At 36.7% G+C, this 25104-nt stretch overlaps 1 protein-coding gene across 7 annotated transcripts in view; it reads right to left on the reverse strand.

The window, feature by feature from the left end:
- ADGRG6 (adhesion G protein-coupled receptor G6) overlaps nt 1-25104 on the reverse strand; it is a 109639-nt gene that overhangs the window by 27370 nt on the left and 57165 nt on the right. For all 7 annotated transcript variants that reach the window (XM_085575290.1, XM_085575287.1, XM_085575292.1 and 4 more), the window contains 8 exons: nt 19213-19298; nt 17776-17828; nt 17642-17695; nt 8592-8734; nt 7795-7909; nt 4702-4763; nt 3122-3329; nt 2503-2668 (listed from right to left, as the gene is read on the reverse strand). In XM_085575290.1, the coding sequence (XP_085431416.1) occupies nt 2503-2668; nt 3122-3329; nt 4702-4763; nt 7795-7909; nt 8592-8734; nt 17642-17695; nt 17776-17828; nt 19213-19298 (887 nt within the window). The remainder of the gene's footprint in view (nt 1-2502; nt 2669-3121; nt 3330-4701; nt 4764-7794; nt 7910-8591; nt 8735-17641; nt 17696-17775; nt 17829-19212; nt 19299-25104) is intronic.

Here is a 25104-nt window from a genome sequence, read left to right on the forward strand (position 1 = left end):
ATTGAAGGAAGGGGAGCAAGCCACCTCACAGTGGCTCTATAGTAAAAACACTTCAGAATTTTACTGTGAGATATGGGAACTCCCACTACTGACTTCCCCAGAGGCATCCTGGCCATGTACTTATGCCTCTCATGGACAATTGTGTCATTCTAAAACCACCAATATCTAATAGAAAGTAAAAGTCATAGGCTATTGACAGATTTTTCATCCTTGGAAATCAGTAAGAAATAGCTCACTGACATCTCCTGACAGGGATAAATGTAGTTCAAACCCACGTTTTCAGAGGTTGATTCTGCCACAGTAAACAGAAAGTGTGTATGTGATAAAGATGTCCCATTAGGCACTGTCTGCAAATAGAGAAGAAGAGGTTTCCCCAAAGAAGCATGGATATATTACAGGAACAATTTAATAATATGAATCACCAAAACCTTAGTCAAAGGTTTGGCAAGAAACATAGACATAGGGGACTGAAATATAATCTTTCCATATTGCCATGGATAAATTTGCTTGATATCTACTTTAAGAAAAAAACACAAGGAAAAAAAAAAAATCTGGAAACATTCTGACATACAGCTTGAAGAGTTTAATGTTCCCTGACGAGCCTAGGATAGATCATCACATCACTGGTGAAAAACGTGGGCTTTCACAAGGGAATCTCCCTTCAGCAGGGATAGAAAGTATCTGACAGGCATGGAAAATATAAACGATGCCCACAGCTGCTATAACTTTCCTGGTAGGAAGGATGCTAAGTATTCTCAATCAGCTGTTGGAAATCTGAAAGTTTGAAAAGAAGCTCATGTTCCAATAGGAACATTATAAATAATTTGACCAAGTTTGGATTTTATGATTATTTAGACAGTGCTGTAATAAATGATTCCTGGACGAGAAAATTCCTGGATGTCCTCAAGCCACAGATGGTAATTCCTGTTCTATGTATGATCATCTAAAACCTGGCTTCAGAATTTTCCTTTCCTCTTTCCATAAATAAAGGATGAAAACTGCAGGAGAAACATTCCTTTGATAACAAAGAACTATTCAACTTCACAAACAGCTATTGAGCTTCATTAATATGAGAGCTAAAGAAAAGTAGATTTACAATCACCAAAAATTTATGATAAAATTGAGTGAAAGGAATTTTAGCTAAAATATCTAGGAATATAAATATGTGAAAACTCAAGTACATTAAATCTATTTTTATCTATTTAAACAAACATTTGAGTTTTGATCCAAAGTCTATATATATTCACAAGCCCTAAACCCTACTATATTAATTACTACTACTTTTTCTAGGAAGCAGACGTTTTTCTTCATTATTGTTTTGATTTTTACAGTATATAGTATCTTATAAAGTAATCAAACATTTATTAGGATTGTTGTGTTGCCAGCTTGCAGCAGGAATTAATTTGTTTCCATACAATACTTACACTCCAGTGATTAGTTTTTCACTGTTTTTATAATGTCATATTTTGTTTAATTCGGTTTTAGTTCCTTGGCCCAAATTATAGCAGATTTTTTCTCTTTCTGTGTAATATTTTCTGTGTGTTTCTCCAAGTAAGACTCACTGTGCTTAAATGGTTAAACACTCAGTAAATTGAGATTACATTACCTCTGTCACAGACTTTCTATGTAACTGAAAAAAGTTAAATTGCACTGCATTTTTAAAAGTATTTAGGTGCCTTAAGATGCAGACAGGCATGTAGTGAAATTTATAAATTTTTGGCACCTCATCACTACTGATTTCAAAAGAACCTTCGGAAAATCCTGTAGGTACTCATGTGCTTCTCAAGCAGTATTTCACATTTTAAGATGTCAGTTTTTTTCTATTTGTGGGAAAAAAACCTAAAGAAAATATTTTTGAGGTGATGATAAGTATCTTAGCTACAGTATCCTGTCTAGATACTGTAGCACTGTAAATTTTGTGTGATCTCTGTTCATTTTATTCTTAATGTCCAGGCTGGTCAAGCTCCACATGAATGACTTAAACTGCCTCTGATATCCTAAATGGTACAACCCAATCAACCTATATGTAGACAACTGGATTAGACTTAGGTTTCTTTTAGCACTAAATATTTTATCTGTACTGAAGAACTATTGTATCTGCAGCAATCTATATGTAGATACCTATATATAGGTATCTTATTTTAAGGCTTAAAGACATCAGAAGAGTTGTTAGATATTCTACAATGGTCAGTACCACAGATTGTTAAAGGTTATTTTCCTTTTTCACTAGAAAAAACCCCACAAAACTAAAAAAAGGTCAAGTGTGTTGTGGATTTATAAGTCAAATTACTTTTTATCTGCACGGAATGTGAGTTTATCTGTGTTTCCTGTCACTCAAGGAAATACTACATTAATCTGTTATCTGTTTGGATGATTGTAGGAAAAAGGAAATAGAAAGTAGGGGGAGAACTGGGAGTTGTAAGTGGATTTATAGGAACCACAGTAAACACACTTGGAACAACAGGCACATTTCACATTCAAGCACAGCTGATTGTTCTGTACCTGGAAATCAGATGCATTATTCTGTGGACTGACACTGAAAGCACCACCTTTGAATGAAGTTGAATTTATAGAAGACACTCCAAGTGCAAGATTCCGTGTTGAAATACTCATGGATGGTCCAGCAAAATGGATCTTTAAAGCCAAGGCATCAATTGTTTTTAGAGCTCTAAAAACAAAAATAAAAATTAGTCTGAAAATGGAATATAGAAAAACCCTCCACCTATGCTCTGAATGCTCTTCACATAACAAGATGATCCTCTTGTTACTGACAATGTTTCTATCACCCATCTGTGTATTCACACGGAGAGTGCTGGACTGTAAACTTATGCATGTCTCTTGAAAACAAAAGCTTTTGACTGACAGGAACTGTGTGATTACATATCACTGATCCTGAAATAATTTTCCAACAACACTTATATCTATGCTGTGTCTTGTATCAGAAGACTTCTTTTCCATCCAAATACTTTGTCATGCACACTAAAAGAAAAAATATTTATGTATCTATTTTGGAAAATTTTTTTTGATGGAAATCAGAAAATGTTGATTTTCTGGTTTGTCTATGTATGGAAGAATGAAACAGCCTTGCAGGTTGCTCTCAAAAGCTTTTCTCAATACTTACTCTGAAGATGAGGCTGCCAATACACTGTCTGAACTGGCTAGAATATTGGAAAAAATTGTCACCACGGTAGAACCCAGAGATTCATCGATTTCTTCATCATTCACAATTTTTTTGAGCTTCTGCACAACGTCATTTACTTTGTCTGAAGTCAGCTGCTGCCCCTCACCAGTGAGATTCAGAAGCTGATTAGCAATATCTGCTGCATTTTCTGTGAGCATACAGAATCAAGCAAAAAGAGAAAATAATGCATTAAAGTCCTGAAGTAATCAAGAAATACAAATTTTTATCATTGTTGAAAGCTAGGGTATGTTCTATGGTATTTGTAATGAATATAGAATTTCATAATTTTGTCAAATTTATAATTTTTTAAAAAAAGTATATGGAACCTGCTGATTATGTACTATCCTCATTGACTGTGTTGTGTCTTTGTTTTGATTTGAGTTTGTAAATCAGAACTACTATAGAAAGGGGTGATTAAATAAAAAAGAGAGGAATACAATGACTAGTATAGCTTTTTTTTCCCTCCTTATGCTATCCTTTTTTCTCACTGGGAAAAAGTTTCACTTTTGAAGTGAAACAAATGCATCCAAAGTCTCTATTACTGAAGTGTTCATTCTTTTAAGCTTTCTGAAGAAAGTCTGACCCACTTGCAAATGTTTCAGTTCTTTCAGAGGATGCTACTCTTACTTGTCAGAGGCCTGGAAAGCACAACACACAAGTAATTTTCATTGCAAGAATCTTCCTGATAACCAAAGTTTGATAGTGTGTCCAATGGCAAAACGTGTTAAACTCTAATTTTAATGCCACCTGGACAGAAAACTAATATAAGCACTAACCTTTAACAACATCAAAATATTTGAGATTTAATGGAATTTGCAAATAAGATTTTGAAAGATCAGCCTTCTTTAGTTTGCAACTAGTTGTGGGTTATTTTTTTATAATACAGTTTTATCATATATTTACTGTGGAATGTTCACTTTACATGACATGATGTTTCTCATATAATCTGACTACAAGTACCCAACTGACTGAATTAGGTAGCCAGGCTCCCCAGGACACCTCTATCAATGAAGAAAGAAAAAGAGGCTTCTCCAAGACAGCAATTCAGAACAAGAGCTTAGTGCAGGTGCTCTGCACATTATACATATGACTGCAGAATTCTCACCACTAGCTTTAGCACTAGAAAAGGTACCATAACATTGTTGTCATGTTATTTTATTACTCTTTCATGGCCAAAATTACATAAAAGGATAATTTAGAAACAGAGAATAAATCTGAAACTATCTGCTTGGAAGTCCAGTGAAGAAAGCAGGAGCCTTTCCCCTGGCAGCATTCAAAATATTTTAAAAATTGTCCTAAGAGGTAAGATACCACCTTCCTTTACTCTTGATTAAATTGCCTGAAGAGTTTGATTTAATTCAGCAATTGGTTTCCAGAGCTTTGAATGGGTGAGCTGAATTGAATTTGGGTGCACTTCCCCAGAGTTGAATTATCTACTTGGCACTGATTTTTCAGAAAGATTTTTAAACAACTTTGCATAAAGAGAAAATATATTCTTCCAAAGACATTAATATACCCACCTGTGCAATTTCTAAGATCAGGTTGACCCCAGTATGATGTATAATTCTGCAGACCCAAATAGCTAAAGAGGAAAAATTACAAAATTCACATGAAATATTGTTACAAAATTACATAAATATTTCATAATTCTTATGTAGGTGTCACAGTGGTCCACTCTTTTCAATTCCCAGTATTTGTAGCAACATGACCCCTAGCGAAACACAATAAATATACTTGACAGTGAAAGTAGATGATTGATTAAAAGATATTGCTGAGATAAATCCCAGTTTTTCAGCAGAAATTCTGGCCTTGTGTTTCAGGAAATACCAAAATATTGACACAAATGATTATGCCATTATTGTGGCCTAGTCACATGCTGTTTCTATAATTTCTCCTTGATATAAATGGCTTTGATCTAGCCAATAGCAAGACATACTACCTCTCTTAAGAACATGCACAGAAGCCATGTGAAATTATAGATTTATTCCACCAGTGAAAACTGGTAAATAACAGGGTAAATAACTATTGGATCCAAGTCCAAAGTTAGGGGCAGATATAAAGATTTTTTTTTTTTTTTTTTTTGCTTGTTTTTTAAAGCCTTACCATAGAAAAATACAGAATCACAGAATGGGTCAGGTTGGAAGAGACCACAGTGAATTTCTGGTCCAACTGCCCAACTCAAACAGGGTCATCCCAGAGCACATGGCACTGGATTGAGTCCAGACAGTTCTTGAGTAACTCCAGTGAGGGAGACTCCACACTCTCTCTGGGCAATCTAGTCTGGTGCTTGGTAACCCATGCAGTAAAGAAGTTCTTCCTCATAGTCAGGTGGGAATTCCTGTGCACCAGTTTCTGCTCACTGCCCCTTGTCCTATTGCCTGGCACCACTGAACAGAGCCTGGACCCATCCTCTTGACAGCCTCCCTTCAGATACTCATAGACATTGATGAGGTCCCCTCAGTCATCTCTTCTTAAGGCTGAACAGGCCCAGCTCCCTCAGCCTTTCCTTTTAGTAGAGATGCTTCAATCTCTTAATCGTATTTGTCACCCTGTAAAAATGGCTCCAAAATTAAACACACTTTTGCCTCAGTTTTCTTTAAAGACAATCATGTTGTCACAGCATGGACAAAAGGCAGGATGGTAAATGGGGAAAATTTACCCCTTTATTCATCATATGATAACATTATTCCTCAGCTGATCGCATTTATTGTAGCAGCACTGGTAATCACCTACTGTGGAATGCAGATGATTAGAAGAGACTTAGAAGAGTTTCCTCTTCTCTCCACACGAATCCCACCAGTGCTCCGTATTGGATAAGTTAGTGGAGGCAGAGGCAAGGAAGGCATAATACAGGGCAGAACACAGTAATTTGTTTTTATGGGAAGTGTTGTACACAATCAATGGTATAGTGTAGACCACAAATGAATAATAGAGATAAGCAATACTGAGACAGCAAAGCCAGAAACTTTAATTTTTTAATGATTCTGAGGTTCTGACATATAAACAATTTGATTTCTGCACTACCCTCTCTACAGCAAAAGTTGGTCAGTCAGATCAGTTCTTGTACAAGATTAGGAGTCTGAGGAAGTGAGTTATTTAAGTATAATGTGGGTTGCTTTCCTGTTTGGCACCAAAACTCAAAGCTGATTCATATCCATGTTACCATACTATTTGGAAAAATTAAGAGCTCTGGTCTTCTCAGAACATGTTCCAGATGCAATGTGGGTGGATAAGACTAATATATTGCATTTAATGGTAATCATCCTAAATACTGAAGGAATTAATTAATATTGCATCATCATAACCATGTTTAAGGCACTCAAAGGAGATCAAAGCCATAATGTTTGGGTAATATATAAACAGAAGTAATAATATTCCCACTTTACAAATAGGAAAAGGACATACAGAGTCAGTCTTTTGTAGATGTTTGCAAAAGAACCCTTACATTAGGGAAAATTTCTTAAACCTTAAAAACTCAAGTTCAAATCTTTAAGCAAAAGATTATCCCCACCTTCATTCTTTTACTTCTCCCCTAATGAGATGACATGCTTTGGATTAAACCAAATATACATCTCATCTTCATAGAGTTTTATTATACTTCTTACACAAGTCAGATAGCAGTGGTGGAGTGGTAGCAAATGTGAAGCTTTGAACACAGTAACACAAAGGTCATGGCCAAGTGCAAGGTCCTGAATGTGGGTCAGGGCAATTTCAAGTAAAAATAGAGGCTTGGGAGGAAAACAGATTGAAAGCAGCCCTGAAGAGAAGGACTCAGGAATGCTGGTGGAAGATGCAGCCCAGAAAGCCAATCATATGCTGGTTGCATTCAGCTGCATCCAGCTCTGGGGCCTGCAAGACAAGAAAAATGTGGACTTGCTGGATCAAGTCCAAAGCAGGCCCACAAAAATTATCAGAGGGCTGGAGAACCTCTCCTGTAAAGAAACTGAGAAAGTTGGGGTTATTCACCCTGGAGAAGAGAAAGCTCTGGGGAGTTTTCAGCATCTAAAGCGGGGTACAAGAGATCTGGAGGGACATTTTACAAGAGCATGTAGTGATAGGACAATGGCAAATGGTTTTAAATGGAAAGAGATTAGGTTCAGTTAGATATTAGAAAGAATTTTTTATTATTTTGAGGTTAGTGAGGCACAGGCACAGGTTGTCCAAGGAGGTTGTGGATGCCCCATCCTTGGAAGTGTTCTAGGCCAGGATGGATGGGGCTCTGACCAACTTGGTCTAGTGGGAAGTGTCCCTGCCCATGGCAGGGGGGTTTGGAACTAGATAATCTTTAGGTTCCCTTCCAACTCAAATCCATTCTATGATTCTATGACTTGAATAAAACAGTTTCATTCTGTCAGGAGATATTATTTTTATGGTCATGTTGAACATGTATTAATTGTGGGTCCCAATATGCCCTACAGAAGTGGTAGATGAGTTTTTTTTCTTATCAATGAAATACATACTATTACTGCTCCTACCTAATCTCTCACAGTATAGAAAAAGTCTTCCTGAAACAAAATACCAGCCAATGGCAACCATATATAACTAAATAATAACTATATAACCAGAAAGTTGCATCAGAAACAACTCAGCTTCTCAGATATTTGAACACCTACCAGGTTCTTGATGCAGTCTGAACTGAGCTCCCATGGCAAAATGTGAAGTTGGTCACAGTAGGCCTGGTATCTGGCCAAAAATAGTTTGGAGGGTTTTCTTCAGCTAAACATTTTTCTGTAAAAATGAGTATATCAGTGTTAATAGTAAATTTTGTCACCTAATCATCTTCCATTTGTTGTCCTCAGCTCATCAATCAACCTACAACACAAAATTTCCTTAAAATTAAATGCATGGTTGTTTGCAATAGAGGGATGCACAATGGGGGATTATCTATACTGCTGCTGCTCAAAGGCAAGACTTGAATGTGCATGCTGCATCCATCTGCACTCCAGCAGCCTCCTCCCTTCCAAAGGAAGGGCAATCTTTGGGAGAGGCTGAATGGGAAGAGATGAGAGCTAAAAGAAGATTGATTATGGGCAACTGTTGTCAGAAACACAAACACCATTGAGAAGTGGGAATGAGGGGCCTTGGAGGTCCAATATGTCTCACTTTATCTCTGGCTGTAAAGCATATTTTGTTATCCTCAAATCACCAGAGAAGCTTTCAGGAACTGTTCAAGCCTCTTTCAACCAGACAACAAGACACTGACTAAAGTGATTTGGACAACTTTTTGTTAAAAGAGCTATTTTGAGCATGGGTCTTTGAGATTAGTGGAACAACTAGGCTTATAGGGACAATTTAAAATCTGAAACCATCATACTGCTTGGAAATGTGTGATTATTTTAACACAGGAGATGCTTATTTATGAGTAAGTAAAAAAAAATATTGTTGTTTAACGAAGCTGAACACTACTTACCCACTGGATCAACATCCACAGTATGAAGTTGATACCCCTCTTCCATGGTTCTATTATTACTTATGAGCTTCTGTCGGATGTCTTCCTCTTCCAAATTGATGTTATTGGTAGAATTATAAACCAGAAGAGCCAAAGCACTAAAGCTGCAAAGAAAATTATCCAAGTGTTTCAGTCAGGAGAGCAGAGACCAAATGTGTGGAAATAAAAATATCTGACAAACTCTGGTTTTCTGCGTATGGAACACTGTCATGAAAACAGTGTTGCTCATTATCTGTAAATTAATATTTTTGTCTATATAAGGCCATGATGGCTGGGAAATTTAATCTTCTAGTTACCTTTAAAAAGCATATCATCAAAAGAGCTAAAAAATGTTTTCACAAGAGTTCAGAAGATGAAACGATAGAGTTGTGAGTTCTAAATGGTCCCTAATTAATTTTTAAAATCTGGTTGCTAACAGCTTAGGAACTTGAGAGTTGATTCATCCCACCTCACAAAACTTGTCAGGGTGGGTCAAGTCATCCTCCAGAGGATCCACCTCTACACTGACTACAGAGAAAGACTAGAAGATTAACAAAGAACAGATGCCTAACATTTAAATCTCTTAAGTTTTTTTATGGAGTGAAAAACACCCTGACATACTTCTGAAGCTTTTAGTCATAATTAGGAAAGTGGAGTTCCTCAGATGACTAATCGAAGTTTGAGCACTAGTTCTGTATTTTAGCCCACTGCTACTTTCTTGGACATCAGAAGTAGTTCAAAGTGCCCATGACTGTTTCCTGTGAATAAAATAAAACAGTCCCCACCCTTGTCCAAAAACATCGCTTTTTTGGAAGAGAAATTGTGAACAGCAAACCAGTTCTAGCAGGACACAGGAAATAAGCCCAGAGTGGAAGGCACAGAAATTTCCTCCTGGGACAAAAGGAAATGTTGGAGATGAGAATATGTCAGTACTCAAGAGCATTGCTTGGCTCTGGCTAGTAGGAGGTAAGCCACTAAAGCATGGAACATTGGATGTCCATGGAAGCCAAAATGTGGAAAAAAGGAGAAAGCAAACATGCTTTGGGCTGCCTTCATCTTAGCCTTGCCGTTGGATACCCATCAGCCTGAATAAAGACAGACCTTTGGAATGTGTGAGCTGTTCCTGGCAGCCTAGGCAGTGGTGGTGGCACTGCCAGCACACATACAGTGGGCAGGGCACACACCCATCAGGGGTGCTTTCACCTGTGGCCCCCTGTGCAAGAAAGCAACAGTGAGCCAAAAGGGCTTGTGGACTACAGGAGTAGCAGAAAAAATCTGTAGGGGTGCTGAAGAGGGCCAGCAGGGCTTTCAGGTATTCCATCCTAGAGACACCAGGACTTCAACTAAAAACATCTTTCAGAAAGACATCCCCATAATGACAGCTCAGAACTGCACTTTCCAGATGCGTCTAATTTTCTTGACATATTCACTGTTTTACTGGTAACATGTTGCTGGAGAAGAAAGATAAAAATGTGACCACCTGCAGGCTTGGCTTTCTCCTTTCCCTTGGATGTATTTTAACAGAGAAATTGCAGCTATCTTGGGCCAGGTCTCTCCTTCCCTGCTTCCAGAGATACTGAGTTCCTCCTAGCATTCCTTTGGTCTCTGTGGGGTGTTTAACATGTATATGGCAAATAGCCTCAGTAGGGTGGATATGCACTAGTAGGCTTTTGCTGTGTACCTCAGATATGTTACAAGCACAAACTTATTACGGCATTTATTTTTAGTAGAAGTAAGGAAATTGCCTACGGGATTGCCAATTCCTTCAGCCCTCCAGTACTTCATCCCCAGAGACTCCTGGCATTTAACCATCTTTCCTAAAAGATTCTGGCTTCATTAATCTACTCCCTTTACTTCAGAGGAGGAAAACTTAATATACTGATGCCACTCCCTACCTCAGCACTCTGGCTGCAGAACAGACATCCTGAACAGTCACCACTACTGCTTAGCTGCCTGTTTCAAGATTCCCAACTAACTGAAATTATATTTAATATCCATACCTGTGAGGAAGGACAATGCTGACAAAATAGAAGGGATAATGATAGATGAAGTAGAATTGGTTACAGTTACATTGAAAAATTACAGAGAAAAGTATTGATTATGAAGCACTGGCAAAAATAATCCCTTAAACCAATCTGTTGTTTTCTGAGAAACTCTTAAAACACAAGTCATGTATACTATATAATAAGAGCCTACTCCATAATATGATGAAAACAATTTCCACAAACTTTTCAGAATGACTCATGCTAGCTTCCCAGACTAAATAAATACCTTTTAACTTGACAGCTGACGCAATATGAAGTTCAGTGCTTCCCTTCCACTTTTGTCACACTCAGATCCCAGAGAGAAAATATTATAATAGTGAAGAGCAAATTGTCAATTTGGGAAACAGTAGGCCTGCACTCAAATAAATGGCAACACTGCCATGCTCTGCTGGTGTCATTGGATTTGCTACACCCAACTTTATATCTTTTATTGTGTGACATATAATGGAAGATAGATTCTCACAGCGGTAATCAATTACAAATTCCACATCATCTATAGTAACCTGTACTGCCAACATTACTGCCATCATTATAATTTAAAAAATGGGCAGTGGTGTAGGTAAACACAACAGGGATCAGTATGTTTCTCTTTTCTTTGACTGAAATGGTGACAGCTGGAGCAAGCAGGAAAGCTTGGGAAGACCAGTATCTATCCCACTTTGTCCTGGTCTGTTGAGCTAAGCTGGCTCAGAGAGGAATTGACAAAGCTGCATCCTCATCAGAGGCACAGGAGGCAGTGGTGGAGCCTGTGCTGCCATGGCCCGGACCACAAAGCCAGCTTTCTTCTCCAGCAGCGTGACTCAGAGCTATTCCAGGACAGTGTGCCTACACACAGGCTGTGGTCGCGCTGCTGCGCCCTGCGAGGAGCCCAGAGGAAGGATTAACAAACCACGCGAACCCTGCGGCACAGGCTGCCTTGCACCTGGAGAGATGCAGCTGGTAATTAGCAACGCACATTTCTCCTTTCTGTTGTACAGACAGGCAGAATTACTGAATTACTGTTGTTGTCAATAGTGATTTGTTTCACAAATCACTATTAGTTTGTTTCAGAGTTAGTGTAACTTGATTTAGAGAATATAAAGAACTATTTTTAAAGAACCTAAATACTTGCGGAATCTAAATTTCCACTAAAAGTCGCTAGGAATTTCAATGCTGACTACCCTGGCATATTTTAAATAGTTTTCAAGTGTCAACACTAAATTCTTTACTAATCTCACATTTATGTTGTCTCTGAAGATAAATGGTGATGGATAGCTATAACTGAAGACTGGCCGCACAGGTAGGACCACAGAGTCACTTGTGAAGTTTTAACTACTTCACATTAACTGGACATACAAAAAAGAGCTGACTGTTCCATAAATCACTCAGTGAAGATGCAACACAAAGAGCAGACAAAATCTGAGAAAACACGCAAAGACAGAAATAATTATGAAAGCAGAGGAAAACTAAAAGCATTCCACAGAAGCATCTGAGTTGTGAATAATCTTTTACTTGAGGTGATTTTGACTGCAATACATTAAAATGTTCAAAACAGAGAGCAAAAAAATATGACTTGCATAACAGACACATTTAAAGAAATGTCAAGGATGAAGAGTTTCCTTCCCCTGGAGAAGGTGATATTATAGTTAGAATATAAAATCTGAGACTTTATGACACAAAACTAAAAATTGAAGCTACTTTTTGGACTATTAAAAATAAAAGCATCCCAAGTCTTCCTTTTAAGTTAATGACCATTGTAGCAGAACAATTTTGCAAGCAGCATGGTCATGCCTCGTTCCTTGGCTTGTGTCTCTAGGTCTTGCTCCTCTGGTGTGGGAATACAATCAACTATGGCTTTTCAACATAAAGAACTTATAATATGTGCTAGTTTGGTATGAAGGCTATTCATTACTAGAGAATGTTGGAGAGTCAAACCAGAAAGGACTGGAATCCCTCACTTGGAACAGCCGGTCTTTGCTGAAATGAGTTTTTGGTTACACTTGCACTATGTTCTGGAATAATGAAGAAAATCCCCATTCCCTATTCCCCACTGCTTTTCTAAAAACAGCATCTAACAATGTCAGATCTATACTAAATCTAGTTAAAGTCAGTGGAAAGACAAAAGAAGTCACTGGAAGCTGGAAAAGGGCAGGAAGCTTCAGTAGGAGACTAAGAAGGGCTCATCCTTCAGTCACTCAAAAGGAAATCCCAAATTCTTCTATCTGTGATGAAGACTTTCTTCACAGGTCATGTCATCACAAGATGACAGCAGGGCATTGTGGAGAAACCTGAGAATTTTCACTTGGGATTTTTTTTTCGTTGGTTTTCCAAACAGAAATATTACACCTAATGTACATGTTACATGGCATTTTAAAATATTTCTTAGCCCTAGTAAAGGCTGTCCCTTACTACCTTTAGTAACACTGTGTGGACTAGAGGAGGGCCAGGTCCAAATCCTTCCTAAAGCCTCCCTGGTCAAAACCCAGAAAACTTTTGAAATAGAAACAGACATCACAGATATGTTAATTTATAACTAGAATAGAAAAGTTATTTCATAAATGTAATTTGAAGTAATCTACAAAGAATATAAAAGGCCTAATACTTTACTTAGGACTAGAAAAGCAAAATTATGCTGTTCTAGTGTTGCTAACTCTTGTCAAAACTATTACACAATCTAATTACCATTTTATCCAAGTGCATTACACTTTCCATTAAGCAAAACAACACCCAAGAACACAGCATGCAGGAGCCTGAATATGCCTCACTAACATTGGTGGCAAAACTCCCACAGACTTCAAAAGAGCAGGACTAGGCATGGGTAGCTCTGATTTCCTCCTTTCCTCTCTATTTTCATTCCCAATAAAAATGATTTCTGTTTAGGTTTAGTAGTTTTTAAGCCGCTGGCTACATGGCTACCACTGTGGTTTTTAATTTCGATGAGCTGTTTAACAGTACTAACATTAATATTATTTCCCATAGAAGGAGAAACTCAACACTGGAAATAGGCCAAAATTATGACAATCAAGCAGTGGAAGTTGGAACAAGCATAAACTTACTGTATGTTAAGCAGAGAAAAATTCATAAATTAATTAGGGCCTGAATTCTCAAAATTGCTTGCAAAATATGAGAAGAAAGGAGAAACAAGGGAGCTGAACTCTTTATTAAAGACCAATTCCCCTGCTGTGAGGCAGGTCTATGTAGTCATCTGACAAAATCTAGGATCAGTAGGACTTTTCTGAGAAAATCAGCAGCAGCAGTCACAGGAAGTTTTGACAAAGCTGCAGAGTCCTAAAGAGCAAAGAATTAATCATTCTTTATACACATTTTTAGTTTATCTACAAAATTGGTTCACTTGGATAAAATCCACAAATTAGTTTAATTTTCAAAGGTTTCTGCAAAAATAACGGGGACAAAGAAATAGCTATATCCATAGCTTATGCTATAGTCCTGTCTATTTTAAACAGCTGCCCTTTCTTGAAGAGGCAGAAACAGTAAAACCACAAGAAAAATTGAACACTGATATGAAGTCAAATATCTTTTATAAAACTCTGTCTATTAAAGTAGTTAATAATCTACCAAAGTATTAGCTTGATACATACTGCTGTCATGCAGAGATGTCACAGTATTAAAGGTGCTGATAATAATATGCACTTTTGGACTTGGCACTCTGTCTCTCATCGCTGGGTACATAAATGCCTAATAGGCAAGGTGTACTTTGGATTTCTGCAGCTCATACAACACAGCAATGAAAGAGCAACAATCCACTTCAATAATTTTGTTTTGTTTTGCTCTTCTTCAGAATGCAGTAGTTTAAAATATTTTTTGGAAAACACCTATTTTTAATGTGACAAAAAAAGCCAGCTTCCTACCTCCCACTTCCAGCTACTATTTCTTCTCTGAATCATTCTCTCTAATGATTCTTCCTCTTTCACATGCAAGAAGACTAGGTGGGGAGAGTGGCAGCTCAAGTTCCTTGATGAGAAAGCAGTGTGGTAAATAAGGGTAGAGAAAAGAGAAATGCATAGAACAGGTTTGTGGATGTTGTTTTGTTGCTTTTGGGTATTTTTTTAAACTGCTGTATATATAAAATACTAATCCAAAAGAAATGCAAAAAATATGTGATCTGAATTACAAGAATATTAATTAATGTAAAGAGAGGAAAAACCTTCTCCAACAACAATTTTAAGAATTATTATACTGTCTTGGAAATAGAAGGCTATGATCTTGTAGAAAATTCAGAAAAGAGAAATAAGGCTTAGTGAGTTAAGAGTTAGGACTAATATGTTCACTTCTGTAAAAGATAAAGTTAAGACCATAATACTTCTGTGTTAGGTCCTAAATTTTAACTGTGGAGTGAATTTCTGTTTAGATGAACATGAAGATAAATAGAACAAGAAATACTTAAAAACTAAGAGAAATAGTACAATGTCTAGGACTGCAACAGACTTATCCTTGACTATCCAAAATGAAGAAACAAGAAATATTTGGGCAGCTTTCCATAGGAATAATTTATAGGAAGATTAAATTAATATTAACTGCATGAAATCATACTGTGAGCAAGTTACATTGAAGAATTCAGACACAACATTTCAGTGAATCACCCAGGAAATTAGGAATTGCCATTATTTCCATCAGGTAGTAGTCTAAATAGATTTCTAAAATTTTAAATAGAATTCTAAATTCAATTTAGAATTTCTAACCTCTAAACTGCTAATTGTTTATACTCTCAAGTGTTACCCTAGCATCTTGCAGAATTTCCTAAGAATTCTATCCAGGAAAAATCTAAGGAAAGTCTAACAAAGAATCATGATAACAATTATCTGGAAGCAGTAGGAAAAGATGTTTGCTTTATGGATCTTCAAAAATTCAACAGATTTCTTCCCCACAAAATTCATAACAGATGTGTGAACCTCAAAGAAGTAAGGAACTGGTGACTAAACCCAGGAACACTGAAGACTGCTGGGAAGCTGATGCTTTTTTGGTTTCAGAATGGAGGGATGTACAATCATATATATATATACACACAGAAGACCTAAAGATGCTTCAACCTATTTTTTTTCCAATGTTTCTTCTGTAAGAGGTAAATGATGCATGAAAATGTATTCAATACATGAAAGCTACATGAAAAAAGGCAGAAAATCATGTGTATATATATTTCTATATATGTGTATGTACATAAACAGTGTGTAAAAAGCGTAATTTTTGCTAGTCAGATATCATGTAGGTCATGTAAATTTTTAATTATCCTTGCTTTATTTCATCTGGATTTCTATCTTGAGCAGGATCTTGACTTGTCTTTTTGTTTTGTTTTGTTTTGTTTTCTAAGAGAACATTCACAGCATGACACTCCTGATTATTTGGAGAACATTAAAATTTGGTGTGACGTGATCAGCATTTATACTAAATTATTCAGAATGATGAAAAAATGTAATTTGGCCTTGACACAAAATGCACTAAAGCCCACGAGAAGACTTGTTCCTCATTACATGAGGCCTTCCTTGAAAAATGACATATTATGAACATGTAATTCCATTGCCTCTGAAATTAAATATAATGAACAAAAGAAATAGAAATGGGGTTACTTCCCCATAAAAGTAATATGTCATGAGAAGTCATTTAGTGGCATATTCACTGTATGTCAAAAAGGAAGGGAAAGGAAAGGGAAATTACTAAAATAGTTTCTGCCTCTTCAACCTTTTTTTGAGTAGACTAGGAAGAAGAAAAAAAAAAAAAAACAGAGGGCAGGATGGTTGGAAGGATGGAAGGATGGATGGAACAAGAAGAAACTAGGTGTTCTTCTCAGCTGCTAGACTCATGAAAAGATACACGAATAAAGATGGAGAAAGCTTTATATTCCTCAGTAGGAATTGTTGGTAAGACCCAAGGTGCGGTCTCCACTTGAAAGGCGTTGCTGGCATAACCATATCATTTAGAAGTGTGAAAAAAAATCCTACCCACATCACTACACCCTACTGTAAATGTAGGTCAAGCAGCAAAATAGCCCATTCAGAGACTGGGCTTACAGTATAGCAGTTAAAAGGTTTTGCCAATAAAAACTGTCTTTCTGCTGTGGCTATGTGGGAAGGAGATACTACCTTTCCCCTTTCTGTAGATCTTTTCATGTCTAGGCAAACTCTTGAAAACTAGAGCACCACTAACTACTTCCTGATGGTAAATTGGGAATATTGGGCTCTAATATTAAAAAGCCCAACTTTTATTGCCATTATCATGGCAGTTCTCAAGAGTCAGCAGTTAAAATTCGTAACAGGACTTTTGCCTACACTGCAAACAGACACATCCCATAACCACTTATTGCCCCATCCTCAGAAGACTAATTATGTTTTCGTTTCCTCTTCTTAATTTGGTCCTAAGATTTCCTCCCTCTCCAGACATCCCTCAGAAATCAGCCTGCTGCTTTCAAAGAAGCTCATGGAGGCTATATTTTCAGGGGGCTGACCCATCTAACTTTCTCTGGTTGCCTTTGAGGTCGTTCCAACTCCAGCGCCTCCAAGCCCAGCAGTAGCCAGGAAATGAGAGCATATGGTAAATAGTTTAACTCACACTCCTTCAGCTTTCACTTCTTTTCAGTGTTTTCCATCTAGTAAGATGTCTATTAACTCAAGAGCGTCTGATTCAAGAGAACAAATGCAGAAACAGTGGACAGATACTAGTGTAGCTAAGCTTGCTGCTAAAGAAAGCTGGGTGTGTTGTACAACTTAAATATCCTTTATCTATTCAGTTTTGTGACAGATGAAATCTGAGTTCTGAAAAAATTATCTGTTAAGGTTTAAAGCATGATAGGTTTAAACCAAAACAAACATGACAACCAGTATTAGGTTTCTAAGAACATTCAGTACACTAAGATTGCTAGCAGTCATGTATTTACAGATCTGCAGCATATGCCAAATAATAGGCAACAAATCCAATAATAGACAATAAAGCCTGTTGTAAAGCCACTGGCAATAACAGCTGTTGCCTCTATTGAGAAAATGTCTTTCAAAATATTACCTTTTAATACTTCTTTTTTGTCTTGCTCCTTCTCTTATGGAGGAAGGGTGGATGCTATGAAAGAAACAGTCATTAATTAGAGTGGAATAATTCTCCAAAGGAATACAGCATAAATATCTCCCTCCTTAATTTACCTGATATTGACCACATACACAGTGTAATTCCAGTTCTGGAAAGTACGGTTCAGCTGAAAAACAGGAAGACATTGATCACATGAATGGCAAGATGTTAATGTGGCTCATTGTTGCTTAAAGCAGTATTAGAATTTCACCCTTTTGCCCTTTGAGAAATCCCCTTCAGCTCTGCAAAGCAAAGAGAACACTCTAATTTCAGTGAGGTGACTGTTGTACAACTGGTAGTGAGACATGTGGCTTTTTTGTGTGGCAGAAGGAAATCTGTATATGGTCATGACAGAGTGAACAGGTGAGTGCACAGGATCCTGACTTTTTCCTTTTCTCCCACTCTTCCACATCTTAAATACTAAGGTACACTTAGAATATATTTACTGAAAAAGCTAAAAAAATCGGCTAAATTTTCACCTGAAAGTCTTCAAACTTACGATGATCTTCTTTTCAGACCTTTGTGCCGAGCCACAACACCTTTGTACTCTTTATTCTGAGTGCTCAGTTTTCCTCCAAGAGACACCATTGCATACTCTTACACCTTTCTAGTTTCTTTGGCTCAGGCACCTATGTACTTTGCCTTGGTACTGCTGCTAAGGGAATAGCCTTGGCAGGTGTGGATGGCTGCAATTCTGTTTTGTAGATTACTATATATATATGTATATATTCATATATATTCTGGTTTAGGGATTCTTTAGCTTTTTAAATGAAAAAAAAAAAAAAAAACAACCCCAAAAAAAGAATAGTTGTTATAGTTCATTATATCATATTTTCACATAAATAGTTGGTATAAAGGTTTCACAAATTGTGTGAGAGGGACTAAGTGAACTGTCAAAAAGGACATAGAATATATTTATCCAGAAAAGAAGAACTTTTAGAGGCAAGAACTTCAAAAATCCCTCACCCAGAGAGGAGCTTATGTCTGCTAAAATGGGCTGAAAAACCACGGAGTACTAGAAACCTCAGGAGCTGACCTATGGCAGAAACCTTTTGAAGTAAGTGAACATTAAGATATATTGGAAAAGTTTATTGCCTCACACAAATCAACACAGCCTGGTGTTTCTATGATTTCTGCCACAATATAGCTTCAAAACCAAATTAGCACTTGGGAGAAAGTTTTTGTCCTGTATAATGATGTTGGAACTCAGACATGTACCTCTTTGGTGGACAATTCTGATTTCTCCAATACTTTCCAAAATCTCACTTACTATCTACATCTCTTAAGAAACAAGCTAGTATAGTGCAGACATTTCAAATTTTATCCATAGTGCTGAAGAGCGCCAGCTAGACCTCTATTTATTACTGCAAAAATAAATAAAAGAAAGATATTTTGAGAACCCATGTGAAGAGTTTTTTTGTTAGTCTCATTCTTTTTTTTCTGTTCCAACTCATAACAGTGATGGTACAGATTCATATATGCAATCACACAGGAAAGAAGATTTAACTTACCCATTCTGCAATGACATCATGTACTTTTGATACTGAGTTGGGGTTGGAACTAGAGACAACTATAGATATCCTGTAGAATAGCCCACCTGTTCATTAAAAACAGCATTATAATGTTAGAAACTGAGCAAATTTAGCTTATTAATAATGAGATTTTAGCTTCATTATTAATATAAAAACTGTGCTGAACCTCAGACAACATACATCTAAATAGTATTTTGCATATGCTTCTAATGTGGTGTGTAAAATCAAGTTCATGATGCTGTCAGGAATTTAAAAAATTATTATACTTAATGAAGTCTGCAAACACAGATAAATTCTGCTCCTAGACATATTGTTATAATATTGTTATAAATTCCAGAATTGAACCACTGCAGATTGGAGTTTAAATACTGTGAGAACAAATAAAGGTCATCAATTAATAGTAGCAAGGTAACTGAGGACAGAATTAGGTGTGAGAAGGGATATAGAGCTCTTGTTTCCAAAGTACAGGCTTGCTCTGAAGCCTGGCAGTGGCCAGACAGTAGAAGAACCCATATTAGCTTTACAAAACTGGCAGCTGAACAAACTACCTTTCAGTCACAAAATGTGTAACCCTTGGCTTGGTGCAATTTTATATTCAAAAAACTGTTTTGAAATGGCACTGGGTAAATATAAATTCTCCTTAAGCTCATGAGTGGGTAGGCAGCATTACAAGATTTCACATCTAATAAATAACGTCAATTCATTTCATAGTTATGCTCTGTGTTAAAAGTCTGTACTTTCCACAAGCCTATTTTTTTTCATTAAGCTACTCAACATTCTGTAAGCTCTAGCTGGGTAAAAATTCCCAGGATGTGGGGGAGATTTAAGAACTTCTGGATCAATTCACTTGCATTTATGTGTATTTGTGGCATTGCTTGGTTTTGGGCTGTTACCAAGGTTGTGGGTCTTGATCACAGATACATGCATTTATATAATCTTATGTAAATCTTACAGAGACACCACACAGGACAGAGCAGGACATGGCAATAATTATACAGAAATCCCTTTCTGTCTCTGATTGGAAAGGAATGGCTCTACCTTTCGGAATCTAAATAAAAGACCTTTTATTCTAAGTGGAGCAAATGTCATAATTTTACAACTTCATAGATAATTACTGTACAAGAGCTTGAAATAAAGGCACCTGGAAAAATATTTGAAGTCGGTATTTTCCAATTTAAGTATGCATGCATTGGTTACTATTCATGGAATGGTTGGAGTATTGTTCTTTCTTTACAATATGGAATTAATTATATGTATATTAAGATTGGTAAAAATATTCCTCTGCAATAAAACAGTAAAGAAGATGGTTTACTAGACACCTTCTTTGGTAAACTATAATAAAATTTTTGATATGAGCAGAATGAACTTTGTTTTGATGTACTGTCTTTTTTAACTCTCCTGAGGAGGCACACAAATTTGGTGCATAGTTTAATTGGAAAATGAGCTTTAGTTTATTATTACTGTGATAGTTTAAAAAAAGGATTAAAAATTAAGTCTTTGAAGAAGAAACTTGCACTTTGGGCAAATTGAAAACACTTGCAAGACCTAGATGTTCTTTGTATGTATATATCTCTGCATAAACATGTATTCAATTTTAAATCTATAATGTATCTTTTATATGTGCCCTACAGATACACACATACAGAAAGTGTGCATTAGATATACTCTCATAAACTCATATATAATTATAACCTTACTTAGAAAATTATGTATAGTGACAAAATCACCTTAACATAGGAATTTGCGAAATATTTTCAATATCATACACAGTAACTACAATCTAGGGGATAGCTTCAAGATCTCCACCAGATGGTGACGCAAAGCATGTTTTAATGAGGTAAAAAAAAAGAACAAGAACTAATCTGCATTTTAAAATACTCTCAGGAGACTGTAAATTAGATAGTAAAAACTAAAACTTAATCCCTCTTCAAATTAAACAGTTGAAATCCCACCTCAAAACGCTGAATGAAAAAAAAAAGAGTATAAATTTGGTGAAAAGTAGTCAAAGAAAATTTTAAAAAATGGAAAAAAATAACCTGGAAAACAATGCTCCCTACCCCTGCCACCTACTACAAAAATATAATGATCGATCAAATCTGAGTATATTTTAAAATTCTGTTTGGAAAGTTATCCAAACACTTAGTTTTGAAAAATCTTCTATTTTTGAAAATGAAACCCCCAAAAATGTGTCAGTAAAAAGCATTCATACACTCCCAAACAATAAACTGTCCTTAAATCATATAAAATACATGGAAACCAGTATCCTCACAGTCTCATGAGAGCTGTCTTAGAGAAGTACACAAATATGAGAAATCATACATTAATGACATTTACTATGACTAAGATGTTACAAATTCCCTTCTACTGTAATTGTATTATTATTCCAAAGCATGTTCATATGTTAAATGGTCCTACATCTAAAGGACAAAAGATAGCTACTTCTACATTTAGTCTACAAACTGAATATCTAATAGACAAGATGATCTGGGGTTTTTTCTACATCTAACTTAGTGGCTCGACATACTGTAGTGGAACTCAGGTCGACACAGGCAGCCCAGCTCAGTGGAGAAGTCACACAAACAAGGCAAAAGGACTGCAGCAGAGCTATCAAGTTGTTTCAGTGGTGGGTAAGAGGTGCTGTTTTGGCTTGTCCCAGATGGTAAATTGGCCAAGGAATTAACATGGGCTGAAACTGATGACTCATGGTACGTCACAGAAGAAGGTGATGTTTGGATCTGCATGAGAGAGTGATGGGTGGCTGCTGCAGCTGTTGTCAGAGTGCCTGTCGAGATGGTCTCTTTGTGTTGAATAAAAACTCGGCTATATGAAGATGGCAAAGGTACCACATAATTAATTATTGAACTTCTTGATGATTCCAGAACAGAAGAGATATTCGTAAGATGCCCATAATCAGCATTTTCAAAATCTGAGACATTAGCAGTAATGATAGATATTGCTTCTCTGTTCCTGCTAAAGGGTCCATGCACCTCCCCTTCGGAATTCCATTCAGAAAGCCTCGGTAGGTTTGTTGATGTCAGAACAGCAAAATCCCTTATGTCTTTATTATTGTCAATGATTTCTTGTTTTACTGCCCAAAGAGAGTATCTTGAACTATCCACTTGATTTTCAATGGAGTTTTGTCCTGAAACAGTTAGATAATTTCTTGGTGTTTCTGTTGTTGGCAAGTTTAACTCTTCTACATCCCACTGAGGGAGCAGGCTTGGATAAATTGTATCAAGGTGGTTCTGAAAACTTTGTGGGAGTGGAGGTGTGGAATAGCTGTTAGGGGCTACACTATCTCTGAATTTCGAGTCTGAATGAAGAAATTGCCTTAATTCCAAAGACACTGGAAAAAAGTCAGAACTCGTTGAACTGATGCTTTTTAAAAAAATACCTGCATCTTTTTGAACTTTACTTCTTGGTTTATCAATGGTATTTGTTATAGCATCATTCTCCAGAAGACTTTGAGACTGCAGTGTTCTGTGTGTTCTTGTACTGCTTATCAAACCGTTAACTATCCAAGTAATCTGAGTCCCAGGTGTACTAATCAAGATAGAAGCTCGGCTATTCCTTAAACCAGAAGGCTGAGTTCCTGAATATGTTGGAAATACAGAAACAGGCTGATGCTTATTGTTTAGGAAGGTCATGTCAGTTTGATCACTTACTATGTCAGTTTGAATTTGCATGTGCAAACTATCTGAGGAATTTTCAAGCACCTGATCAAAAGGGCTTACCTGTGCCCATATAGAGGACTGAATGTAAGGTGCTTCCAGGGAAGGAAAAGGAAAATCAAAATAAAATTCACTGTTGGAAGTCATAGATAGGTTTGCAAAGTTCATTGTTGACTGCAATTGTGGTATTGACTGGCCATTACTTTCTGAAATTCTCTTTGAAATGTGTGGAACAAATGAACTAAAGATTTGTGTTTCCAAAGTTGATACATGAGTAGAAAAATTAATTTCTTCAGCTCTGTGACCTAAAAATCTAATAGCAGGTGTTGGTTCAGAGATACTGTCAGACTTAACATATAAACTAATGGACAATCTCTCTGTTGGGGAAGAAAGAAGTTTATTAAATGAGAGACAGAAATTTTCTGATGGCTCCCCAGAAAACACTTGAGATGCTTCTTTTAAACGATGGGAAACAGTCCAGAAACTTGCTTTTAAAGAGGGGGATATATCTACGTATTTTGTTGGAAAATCCAAGTAATCTGAGTCCCAGGAGTCAGCAACTGGATTCATGTTCTCTGACTCTAATATGGAGAAAGCTGACTCTTCATTTTCATTACTACCATGAAATGCATTCAAATTATTCTCCAGTGCTCCATATCTGAGGGTCTCACTCGGATTTTGAAAGTATAATGAATGCTGTAAATAATGAGACCAGTAATTACTACTAGATATAAATATGCTATGACTTTTCAAATATGTGTCAGTCAACAGCTGTTGATAAACAGGCAGGGTTGTTACGACATGCTTATATGCTGAGCTTGTCCTGCCTGGTTCTACCAGAAATGATGAAAATGTTAATAGTTCTCTGCTGTGTCCTTGGACTGAATTTGTCACCTGTCTGTCATGCATAAATTTTGTGTATAATTTTTTCATGTTCTGAAAAACACTTGTTGGTTTTTCATGTAGAATCTCCACAGAGGTTAAATATGTAATGTCTCCTGAGTGATGCTCCTTAATGTGCACAGATTTTTTAAATTGAAATTCATTGTTTGCTGATAGTGTGGAAAATGTTTTTCTGTCAGCATTGCCTTCTATAATTTCCAAGTAAAAAATTTCAGGTACAAAGTCTAACAAATCTAACCTACTTTTTTGGAATGGCTTCTCATCTGGAGGTGATACTGACAAGCTAGAAAGAAAATTATGTCTGTCTTGTTGAATATCAGAAGTGATATGGTGATGAAATACAGGCTCATTCCACCAGTTCACAGGCTCCAAGACATTGCTTGTATGCATGAAATTGTTTGTGTCGCTGTTGGAGGATGAAATCCACAGAGTTTCTTTTTTGTGTTCGTACGCAGTGCCGCTGCTGCTGCCGCTAACAGGAGAGTGGAATGATGGCTCAGAGTCAGAAAGATGGAGCCTACTTGTCAAAGTCCTTGCTAGCTCTGTACAGGGATTTCTGCTGCAAAGAAGAGGAACTGCTGCATTCACAGGCGGCTCTGTAACTGCATCTGCTGCACCAGAAGTACCATGGAATGGACTTCTAGAATAATTCAAAATATTTTCATTTGGCAACTGATTCATTACAGTATTATCTAGGTTGATGTTTTCTGTAAAAGCAGACATGTTTTTGTTGCCGGTCTCCTCAGAAGAAGCTGGTATGGACAAAGTTGGAAGGAGCAAGCTGTATGGGTTTTTTCTCTCTGGGTTATCATCAGCTGAATTTTTATTGAAATGCAGAGGCCTTTGTTTCACTGGCCAAATAATTGGGGTTGAGATAATTCCTATTGTTTTGATCCCTTCTATCTTAGATTCTTGCTGCCTCTGTGGTCGTGAATGAGAAAATTCAGGTGAATGTCTCTTCATTCTGAAGATAACTGTAGCAGGAAGTCTGAATTCCTGCAGGTCTGTGTGTAGCAAGCCACATAGTTAATGGATTCAAGAAAATATATGTAACTTAACTCTCTGTTCTTGGTCTAAAAATCAACTTACCAAGAGTGGAAAATGATGCCTTTTAGCTGAGTGAAAGTTTAATTTGCTTCTAACCTAAGTGAACTTGGCTTATTTTCATAGTGTTTCTACCTTTTCTTGGGACTTTCAAAGCTAGAGAAAGGACTTCAATTGTCCCTTTTTTATTCATACTAATATTAATAAGATTAAGTTCATTCTGCCATCAAAAAAAAAAAAAAAAAAACCAGAG

The sequence above is a fragment of the Lonchura striata genome, chromosome 3 (assembly GCF_050655825.1).
Source record: "Lonchura striata isolate lonStrDom1 chromosome 3, ASM5065582v1, whole genome shotgun sequence".
In the NCBI taxonomy this organism is placed as follows: Eukaryota; Metazoa; Chordata; class Aves; order Passeriformes; family Estrildidae; genus Lonchura; species Lonchura striata.